Genomic DNA, 12,494 nt, shown 5'->3' with positions numbered 1-12,494 from the left:
AACGCACTAATACTTGTTTTTATTTTTCAAAGTGACATCTGTGAAATTATATATTATTGTATGTAACACACCATGATTAAAATAAAAAATTAAAAAAAAACATTTTGCTAATATTTGATCAATATGAAAGTCCGTGTTTGTACTTTTTTTGCTCATACACGGACAGACTTTATGAACATTTGACATTGAAATAGTCTGTGTTGTAGTTTAAATATTAATGTAATGATTATTATGAGTAAATTTAAGAAAAGCGATGCAGTTACTTATTATATTATTATGAATATATGTCTTATTGTATATATTTTTTCCTTTTACTCAATTCCATTGTGACATACTTTCACACAAAACTAGACGTATAACCATAAAAGGAAGCTAGTACTTGTAGTTATCTCGTAATTATGTAAATTGTAAATCGTATTCTAATTTCCAACAAAGGTTCAGACGTCAGTGGTTCTCTTTATACCGTAATACCGTAATGCATACAGACACTTGCGTCATCAGAGAACGTTGTTCAAACTGTTAATATTATAATGTTAATCTTAATTTTATCATTATATTTCCTTTTCCTATATTAAAAGATATATCAAATGTTATTAATGAATAGTTTAGAAATACGATAGTTAATAAATGGTTATTTTGTAATAAAGAACAAAGAATCGAGTTTGTTATCGTCGTCAAAGTATTAAATGAAATTTACAAATGGTGAGAGTAAGAATGAATAGGCATCTAGGCGTTCTATCTAATATAACGCCATTAATTACCATCAAGTATGATTGTGGTCCAGCGTAAGCCTAATACTTATAAAAGAAAAAAACAGCGGCAGATTTTTCTGAAGATTTTTCATTTGAGATTTCGTTTCGTATATGTATATAATTTCGATTCTCCCATACTAATCTCGATCAATCACCGCTCTTTATCTAGGGCGGCTTTATACAAAAACGTGCTAAATAAAATACTTATCACTTGATAATTTCAAGTCCATTGACTTGTCCACGTCGTGACGTCACTGTACATTCCGATCATTTGTTATTTTGCCGAATTATATTTTATTGGATTACATCAAATCGAAGCATCACATAGATTCTACTTTTATTAAAAGCTTTAGTAATGTGTAGTTTAAGTTTTACTTACATAACTTTGGGATTGGTAAGTTTTAATGTAATGTAATTTAATTACATTTTTTTATTAGTGAAATGTTTGTAAATTTAATATACTTACATAAAAAATAATACAATTTATTGATAAGGTATCCTTTGTTCGTATATAATTAGCAAACTCTGGTTTCATTTATATGTTAAGGTGTAAGATTAATTATAATACGAGGATAACATTGTTTTGACGATTCAAAACGAAATATGCAATAGATTACATAATACATTCGTTAAGTTGTGGGTGCAATGATACATATAATAATATTGGAAATTGAGTTTATCTATTCTATTTTTTCTAATGAATTAATATTACTAAATCTGTATACATAATAATCTTCAATACTAAAAGATTAATAGGTTAAAATAAATATAGCAAGATATTTAACGAATACTATGTATACGGTTCATATATATATACAAAAAATTCGAGAAATACAGCAGATTACTACCATTACCATGTAAATAAATAGATTAAGAATTATGTAAAGCAATTTTCGCTATCGGTCTAAGACGGTGATTTGGCATTCCGAGAGCATGCCTGCCATCGTGAGTGTGGTCATGAGCTAATTATACGTAGGAGGTGATTCGAGGAGTTACGTGTGTGTGACGTTGCAGGTGTTGCGCACGAGTCGCGTGGCGCGAGGGTGTGATGCGAGGGGCGCGCAGCGGCGTGCGCCGGCGCCGCGAGTAGCCGCGACCATGCCCGGCCCGCGCACCACACATGCCGTTGCCTGTCTTCTGCTGCTTGCGATGTTCTCCGACTACATCGTTGCTGATGGCTCCATTCACGGCGTTATCAGTTAGTAGAATTCAGATATATATATATACCTCTTACATTCCAGATTTATTAAATATATACATATGGTTATAAAACAGCGAAGAATATTTATAGATTAAGAAAAAACACAAAGTGAACAGCTGGATAATGAACACTAGCGCTGACTAGTGGGCACGTGTATTGCATCCATTATTTATATCTACGTCGACATTTAATTGAAACAACTCCAGTCGCAATGTAAATGTAACTGCAACTTGTAGTGATAATTGTACAGATATCATACTGATACCGTTTTGTAAGCAACACCAAGTTGCTATTTCGATTCCAAAGCAGGCAGCTAATGCAATAACCAGAGAGGTTATTTGATTTCAGTGATTCGTGAATTTGATATGCGACACGCAGTATTGGGAAAGAGCCCTTTATGACATTACGGTCGAATAATCCTTGCAAAAATAGTAATGCGATTATGAATTTTGAACTAATTTGTACGTATAATGTACCTATATAATTTATATCATTGAAAACAATCATATTTATCAATGTTGCGAACTTTGATGGCGTAATTATATAAAATACTTGTTAGATTAAATCAATTTGGATAAAGCTAAGCTATGTTTCAATATGTTAATTAATTGGGCACTTCTGTATCTTAATGCAGATAATTTAATCGAATACTAAGAAATGGAGGCAATATTTAAAAAATATAAAAATTTCGTATATGTCATAAAAAGATAATGATTAAATATTTATCATTATTTTTTTTTAAATAATAAAATTTACTAAAAACGGAGTATATAGGTATATACGTTTATAATTTATTTAATTAACTGTTGTCAAGAGGAACAGTGTGAGAATCTACTAGTATAATATAATACTTTTTATACTATTTCTACTTGATTTTGCATTTTGGTCAAATTTAATAAACTTTTCTACGCTACTTTATAATATATTTGATTTCTTCTGTTATTAGTGTCTCTTTTGCATGTCGTGGTTACCTATAAGTATGGCAAATTATACTCTTCGATTGAATTTCTATACCGTTATTTCTAATGATTTAGTTTTTATGTTGGTAATCCTAAATAAATTAATTAATTAGTCTTTGGTGTAGGTATTATCTTGCAATTGAATTTTAAGCCACAACCTGATTAATATCTGATTAATTGGAAATAAAGCTCACACAGATTTAGTACATGTATTAAGTTAACGCCTGCTTTCATTTTTTTAATTTTTTCTTACTTTTCAGCATACGTGCCTGTGGTTGAACGTTTCTATTTTTGTATGTAAGCGTTGTTACTTTATTTTTTGAATTATCTATGTCATAATATTCCTAATTGAGGACTACGATATTTTTATTAGCAATAGCACCGAACTCTCCTCGTGATTTCCACTCACTCGTGACCAGGTCTTTTAAGTAACATATCTAATTGGAATATATCCTCTCCTGTTTAAATCGATCTCCTCAGCTTTATTTTAAGCGTATCAGCCCTATACAATAAAATAACAGTTTGATAAATTAGCCTCAATTTGATTTATTTACTTATGATTTTATTATTTACTTTATTGCACAACATATGAATTACAGATGGCATAAGAGTAAATTGTCTGGAAGGTGTTTTCTCGCAGACAATTTATCTACAAATGCTCATGAGACTAGTTCGGCAAACGAAACGTTTAAAATAATTGCAACGAGCATACATTTTCACCACAACTTAGGCATAGAGGCATAACAGTCAGTGATATTGTCTTCACTCTCGACATCATTGTCTGTCATTTTTCGTTCAATTTACCGGAATTGATTTGATACAACGGACAAATGTTGTTTGCATTACAGTCAAAATTCAATGCGTAAAAATAACCGCCATAACCCTTTTATACTATGGAGTATAGTCAAGACTGACTGACTTTTACTTTCAGTATCCAGTAACCAGTATCCGTAGGTAAATATGACTTACCGTATAGAAACCAATTTGCTACTTTCCAATAATTAAAAACACAAAAGAATATATAATTTAAAGAATAACAATTGATATATATTTTAGTTTAAAATCATTAACGTATCACAACGACAGCTTCACTTATAGTTGCAATAATCTTATAGACTGTATAAACGTTTGTTGTGCAGGAGTCGTAATGTTATAGTAGAACGTAGGTCTTATAGCGACTATTCAGATAGTGCAATGACTCGCGAATGACTTAATGGTTAGGTCACGAACTCACAATCGAGAGGAATATTTGTTCAACTTTTCATTAAACCACGATGAAAAGTTAAAGTTTATTCTATAGAATTAAAAAATCATTAACAGGCGAGACATATTATTCCATACAAGTTATATAGTTATTTGTAGGTAGATGATAAAATGCTTGGAGTTAGTATATATCATAGAATATATAATATCTGATTATATTATATCGTTCATATATTATGAACACATAAGTTGATGGGCAAAAAAGTAACTATGTGTTAAGATATTTACTGCTTCTGTGTAAAATCTAAATTTCGAACCAGTTGAGCTCATTTTAATTGAATCTCGTTAATTGCCAATCGAAAAGTGCTTGATAAATAAAGTTGATTTTGATAACTTTTAGAGCATGTCTTTACTTCTTATGGATTCGTATCCGAATGAATATACAAATTAAATATTTACATTAATAAAACCTTATATTCCTTGCTTTTTTATATTGGCATCTATTTTATGAATATATAATAATTAGATGCGTATTAACAATTTAGATGATAGAAACGCTCGACGTGGTCCATGCGGTCTCTGCAATACTCGTATACCGGTTGTTTGAGAGCAAGGTGGCTTCTGTGACAATCCTTGTGTTGCGTAATGTCTAATTTATGGCACAACGAAACAACAATTTATATAAAAAACTTGACTAAATTCCATTTTAAATTATATGAATTATATACAAATAATGAAGATAATTAATGAACCTTTTTAGATTTAATAATTACTTTAAATATCATAATAACATACTTAAAATAATTATTAAAATTAAACCTCCTTAGATATAAATAAAATAGAATCAAATTTAATGCAGTTTATTGTAAATTATTTACAGTATTAAAAGTCACGAGTGTTATTATTGAATCTGCACACTTCTGATTGTTACAGTGTTATTAGGTTTTAATGTTGTGGCTGTAAAATCATTCATGTGGTAATTATAATAGACGTATAGTAAATCATGTAAGGAGGTCAAAATTGATTGAATTTTGACAGCAATATAGAGCTTGTTTAGCTTAATTTGTAACGAATGCAAAAGTGTTGCGAAATCTAAGGTCAATAATTATCGAGTATAAATATAATTTCCTTTTTTGGCACGAACTTAATTTTTATTTTTTTTATTTGATAATAATGGCCTATAGAGCCAGCTATCGGATTACTAAAAACAAAACAAGGAAAATAAATCTATTATGTAAATATTACTTCAATCAGTCAAGTGGCTCGAAAGTTACACAATCACTTAAAGACGCCAATGATTAAAATATACATACAGTTAAGACAAAAATTATATATACAAGTAATTACTCATAATTATATATATATATATCAATATACTGGTGGTAGGGCTTTGTGCAAGCTCGTCTGGGTAGGTACCACCCACTCATCAGATATTCTACCGCAAAACAGCAATACTTGATACAGGCACAAGGGACATAAAATCTTAGTTCCCAAGGTTGGTGGCGCATTGGCTATAAGCGATGGTTGACATTTCTTATAATGCCAATGTCTAAGGGCGTTTGGTGACCACTTACCATCAGGTGGCCCATATGCTCGTCCTCCTTCCTATTCTATAAAATATATATATATATATATATATATATATATATATATATATATATATATATATAATTATATATATATATATAAATATATATATATTTTTTTTTTTTTTTTATAGAAAAGGAAGGCGGACGAGCATATGGGCCACCTGATGGTAAGTGGTCACCAACGCTCTTAGACATTGGCATTGTAAGAAATGTCAACCATCGCTTACATATCCAATGCGCCACCAACCTTGGGAACTAAGATTTTATGTCCCTTGTGCCTGTAATTACACTGGCTCACTCACCCTTCAAACCGGAACACAACAATATCAAGTATTGCTGTTTTGCGGTAGAATATCTGATGAGTGGGTGGTACCTACCCAGACGAGCTTGCACAAAGCCCTACCACCAGTATATATATATATATATATATATATATATATATATATATATATATATATATATATATAATTGTTAAATGATTTTTAAGATATATTTATTATATTGTTATATACATAACATTTTCCAATTGCACATACTGAGATTAAATTGTTTTAGGCAAAACAAAAATAATTTTGTATTTTACCAATTTCCTCCAATTACATGGATTTACTTATAGCACGAACAAAACTTTATTAATCAATTTAAGCACAACCGTTGTTGTAAAATACTTGAGTTATCAGTATTCTCTTTAAAAAATACTAGAATTTTTATCGAAACTTTGATAACTTTGTAGGTACGTAACTAAATATAAAAAATATTGTTTCAAAATGGACACATTTTTAATAGTAAAATTGAGTAACATAATTTTATATTCCAGGAAGTTATTTTGCATTGACAAATGGAATATATAATTATCATACTAGAGAAGTTTATTTTTTATATTTTTTTTTTTTTTTTTTATAGAATAGGAAGGCGGACGAGCATATGGGCCACCTGATGGTAAGTGGTCACCAACACTCTTAGACATTGGCATTGTAAGAAATGTCAACCATCGCTTACATATCCAATGCGCCACCAACCTTGGGAACAAAGATTTTATGTCCCTTGTGCCTGTAATTACACTGGCTCACTCACCCTTCAAACCGGAACACAACAATATCAAGTATTGCTGTTTTGCGGTAGAATATCTGATGAGTGGGTGGTACCTACCCAGACGAGCTTGCACAAAGCCCTACCACCAGTATATATATTAATATATTTTTAAGTATAGACTTCAAAATAAATTTTCTTAGAGCTCTCTGAAGAAGTAACCTTAAATGTTTTCGAAACGCTATAAGCAATTATAAAGGATTTCCGTTTTATAAAATCTTTATTTAATTTGTGATATTGTAGAATAGACAAGTTTCTATTTCCTCGATACACTGAAATATTGCGATTTCGTTAAAATATTCGTTAACCTTGAAAATCTCCTGTTGCTATGAGACACAACTCTAAATGTAAATAAAACTTGATACGAAACGAAAATACTTTAAAGAAATAAAAAATGTAACATGATGAATTAAGAATATCACACAATTAATATTTTTATTAATTTTAATCACCAATGTCGTTACATAATAAGATATCCGCCTAAAATCGTTGTACAACTTTTGCATTTAAAGCCACACCATTAATAATACTCGGCAAATATTTCGCATATTTATCGTCTGGTGAATAATTTCGTAGTGTTTGAGTCGAGCACACATTAATTACCAAAATATTTACGTATATCTTAGTAACCGGTGGCGCCGAATTTTCGGTACGTAGTAAGAATGCGGATCCGTGACTTTAATCAAGGTAAATCAACCGGCTGCGACAGCAACCATCATGTCGGTATCATCTCCGACGAAATATTGCGCAAAACCTATTGGAAATAATAACTAAATTACTTAAATAGTCTATTTAACGTGTAACCCGTTATATATATATAAACCTGTATATATATTTCCTGATTCATAGAATTATATTATATTTATTAAAATATCTCTTCTATCTATTTAAATAAATGAGTTTTTAAAGAGTTGCAAAATTTCTTCTCATTAGAACTAACGATGTTTAAAAAAAACGAATTTCTACTAATGACACGAATAATTGTTACTGCATTGCAGAGAAAAGTAACCATATTTTGTTGCGCTAATTGTAACAAAATATATAATTTTTTCAGAAGGCCAACGAGCTCCGTGTTCAAATGAAGGCGAGACCGTTCGTCTCCAGGACGAGAGACTCGAGCAGGACTGGAGCAGCTGCTTCCGTTGTATGTGCAAAGTATGTGTCCTTTTATTATTGTCTTTACTTCTGCTAGGTAATTTTTCGTGATTGACCTCGGTACAAGCAGAACGCATTTGAATGATGTTAAATAAACTTAGTAACTGACTAAAAAATTAACAATTTCACTCCTAAAAACCTTTTTTAAAAATCGGCTTGGCTAAGCAGCCAAATAAATAAGCAAGCAAGCCAGATAAATAAGCATTTATAAGATTGCTTAGAGTCTAGAGCCGGCCTAGATCCACTGAATTTTTATGTGCTTAATCTGTATTCATAATCTTGTTCTTGGTGGTGAAAGAAAATATGACAAAACCTGTATGTGTCGCATGAAATTTTGTCACATTTGTCCATCAAACCGTGTTAGAGCAGCGAGCCAATCACGACGTATATATATATATATATATATATATATATATATAATGAAAATATATTAAACATACATATAATTAAAATATAATATGCAATAGTACCCAATACCAATACTCTTAAAACTGGTCTTATAAAATAAACACCATCGAAGAAATGTACGTAATATTTAATATTATCGATGCTAGCGCAATCGACAACTATGTTAGTGTTTATCTTGAATTTGTCAAAGTTAAATAATATTTGCTATATTGTAGGTATAATGTTGTGATTTTGTTGTTTGATTTATATTTAACACTCGCTGTGTCGCGTCTTCGTTTGCTCCGGATTAAGATATAGATTATTATAGATACAATATATATACATACTTGTTTGACTATATGTAAACTTCATTTCTTGTCTCTAAAAAATTCCATACATTAATACCACAAAAATAAATCTATTAGTTATGTGTGAAATATTTAAATTATTAAAAATTGTTATTTTATGTTTTGTATAATAATGCCAACATTACCTATACTATTATACAGAGCTGAATACATATTTTGTTTACTTGTTTGAATACTCAAAATATTTTTGAATGCGCAAAATGTTATCTCACGCAATAACGTTTTTTTGTTAGATAACCCATTTAAGGGGCGGAAGAGTAACGTTTAACGCGGGTAAAACCGCGCGGAGCACATAGTCATTAAATATATTATCTAAGCATATTTCCGTTAAAATTCAATAATGTACGATAGGTTTGTATAACGTTTTAGAAAAATATCAAAAGCTGGCAGCCCGTGTTACCAGTTGGCAATTGGAATGTACTATACATTCCTAAAGTCCCTGACATTGGCAATGCGCAGCATATAGTGTATTGATGAAGTACTGTATTAACAATGACTCTGTTACGCTTCAAACCAATACATTAAGTATAACATATATATGCATATTGAACAACATAAATGTACGTATGTAACGTATAAATAACGTTTGTAAGTGTAGAGCGAAACTGACTTTCAGCGCCCCTGTTTATACCGTATTGGCGACAACATCGTGGCCTTGACTTGTGGCATATCTAAATCATTTATCTTTATCATCTCATATAGAAATCAATCCGTAAGATCCTGGCTATTTAAAATGATTTTTATTCGCATTATGGCGCTTCTTGCCATCTGGCTAGATTTTTTCTTCTATTCCAAGGCCGGAAACGGGCAATGTATATAGAAATTCAAGGAAATGCTAAGTGACAGTTGACAAGCTAAATAAAAACCTGTTGTTTTGTTTCGTTCTACGAGTTCTGTTTATACGATCTCAATGTAAACTAATTTGACAACTGAATGTTTTGCTATCTCTTTCTATTGTGTGGGGTTAAAAAGGATCGTTAGACAGAAAATTATGTACGTAGCAATTGGCTCCAGTTTAGGAATGTAGAAAATTAAGAAACGACACAGAGAGATTCCAATAACAATACGCGGATTTGGTTTTATAATAAATATTTTTATTCTAACATAGCTTACGTTGCTTGAGCAGTGTTTAAAAAGTGTAATTGTGAATAGTCTTCGCTCGTAATTGTCTTTCAAGTTTTGTTTAAAGACCGTTTGTATGCCTACACAACGTTTGCTGTCACTATATAAATTTATTACACTCCTAGTATAGAATGATAATTTTAACTCACACGTGCTACATGCTAACGCTTAGACAATAAGTAGTAATTTGATTAGTGACCTTCTGAGTTCCATAGACATAAGTATGCTATATGATTTTAAAACGTCTTACAATTTTATATATGAACATACCTACTGAGTTGCTTGCCGGCTACTCGCTAGAATCCAGATAATTTATCTTGTGATATCACTGAATTATTCCAAATATTTATTTTGCTTTATAGTGCTATATACAAATTACCGGGTTATAACCAACCTCACCAATATTAAGTAATAATAACAATGTGATAGGTAAATGTATCGAGATAAAAATATGATATTTATTATTATAATTCAATTAACTTAAAATACCTATGTCAAATTTCCCGCTACAAAAATATTTAACTTTGTTCACACATCGCATATACGTGTATTTCACACTATTTATTTTGTTTTAACATTGACAAAGATTTGATGTGATAATGATGGCCAGACAGACAAGGTATATATCTAAAAATAATCGTTGTAATTATTACAAAAGTAACGAAACTAATAAAAACAAATTGAAATAATAGTTAATTACTAATATAATAAAATTACTATACTTTTTTTAATTTAACCCCCATTATTATATCTACTTCGATTCAAGTACGTTTATAATGTGAGTGATATCACAATTACATAATTGCATTAAGATTAAAATAAATCCTGCGGACAGCAATAACGGCACCTGGGTGCGGATGTGAAAGTATGGCCCGCAAGACATAAACATGACGAAATGATAGCTATACCCGTGATAGTGATTGTTTGGCTGTGAGCGATTATGAACGGCATTATAAACAGGTGCAGGTGTCCAGCGTACTTAACCATATAGTAAATAATGAAGTGTGCTAAGCACGTGCGAAACGCACGGGTCCACCGCTGAAATGGGCGGCTGTTTTGAGCGAAATCATTCGACGCGGAACCACTTGGGTATTATCATTATCTTAAGCATTGGAATCCACAGCGTCTGTTTCTAACAGAAAATTCATTAATATTTATCTCCTAACCATTATATTAGTATTCCTTATCTTAGCGACATAGATCTTTAATATAAAGATGATTATTATTGCATTTACTTTATATCTCTCACATTTAGTATTGATATTCGATTGACATACAAAATGTAAGTCGTAAAAATATATATGAATACGTTATCTTTACATAGTTGGCACAGACACGACATCAGTATGTATGTAAGTAAGGTTGTACACCTTGGTACGCATATGTGTGTGGTATTTCCCAGCCGATCTCACCTCGTCGGATGACTTGCGCGGAATTCGAAAGCCCATCGCGAGATTTATCGCTTATTCTGTATTAAAATATACATTTGCTTACCTAATGGGCTTTTTTGTCGCGTGCCACATAACGTCGACGGGATGCTATCCCCTTGATGGAATTTTTATGATTTATCCATCTCATGTTTTGATAGAAAACGCAAGAGCAATGTCAAAGTAAGATCGCGTGTCTCAATGATCGTTTTATTTGCGAGTTATATTTATTGAGACTGTCATTAGACACCAGAAGCTCGCTGCAGAGATTGTTGGCATCGCTTTGACCCGAGGGTACCATTAGCCTTTTTATGCAGCCCGGTAGCTGCTGATACTATCTTGTAGCTCCCGCGCACCTCTTACTTTAATGAGTCATGTCAATTATTATCGAAGCGCGGATTAAAGTTTTTGTCTTAAGTTGTTAAAAATATTTCTTGTTTTTTATGAATATTTCAGGTTCGTGGTATAGCTATCAAAAGTTAGCATTTTAACTATGTTATATATTTAAAAAGAAATCGGACTTCAGCAGAGTTTTACCTACTATTTAACTCAGCGTAATTTTGTCAACATTGTCTTAACTTTATTTGAACAAATTTTGTGTTAAATTTACATATCACAAGTTTGAAAGAAAATAACTAAAATAGATTAAATATAATAAATATAAAAACGCTATTTTTGTCTCCAATGTTGCGGCTATTAATATCTCATAAATTGTACTTTATAGTCACAAGAAAATTGCTCGGTCAAGTACTTTTATTGGCCGCACTGCCTGTGACTAGCGACTCTGAAATCTAAGACTATTTACCATACCGTATGATATACAGATATTTTAAGAAACTGTTCAGTGTATTGCCACCTTAAAGATATTTATAAACCTAATATTAGCTCAAAATAAAACAGTGTACCATAGCTATGATACTAACATAGATCGAAAAGCCTGTTTTTTAAACATAGACGTCTTTATCACATGTAGGGGATGTCACCAAGTACGATAACAGTGAGTGTGGTGTCGATGTGCGATGTCGGTGTCAGTCGAAACGTGAAAGTGGGTGAGTGGAGAGCGCGCGACCGGCGCGGGCGCAGGTGCCAGCAAGGCCTTGCCGCGAGCGCGCGCGCGGTATGCGGTCGCACCGGTTCTTCTAGCAACGTGTATTTTTTTACACACCACACATCAAAGATATTGTTGTTATGTTTTGCTATGATGCAAAAAATGAAGTTTGATTCCGATATAAGTAACTTTAA

At 31.5% G+C, this 12,494-nt stretch overlaps 1 protein-coding gene across 1 annotated transcript in view; it reads left to right on the top strand.

Annotated features, from left to right (window-relative positions):
- Positions 1 to 12,494, top strand: part of LOC126769984 (BMP-binding endothelial regulator protein) — a 46,762-nt gene that overhangs the window by 17,649 nt on the left and 16,619 nt on the right. The window contains exons 2-3 of the mRNA XM_050489069.1: positions 1,767 to 1,950; positions 7,848 to 7,948. Of these exons, the coding sequence (XP_050345026.1) occupies positions 1,851 to 1,950; positions 7,848 to 7,948 (201 nt within the window). The 5' untranslated portion in view covers positions 1,767 to 1,850. The remainder of the gene's footprint in view (positions 1 to 1,766; positions 1,951 to 7,847; positions 7,949 to 12,494) is intronic.

Source organism: Nymphalis io, chromosome 8 (assembly GCF_905147045.1).
Source record: "Nymphalis io chromosome 8, ilAglIoxx1.1, whole genome shotgun sequence".
Lineage (NCBI taxonomy): Eukaryota > Metazoa > Arthropoda > Insecta > Lepidoptera > Nymphalidae > Nymphalis > Nymphalis io.
The sequence above is the reverse complement of the archived record's forward strand: the minus strand, read 5'-3'. Positions and strand labels throughout refer to the sequence as shown.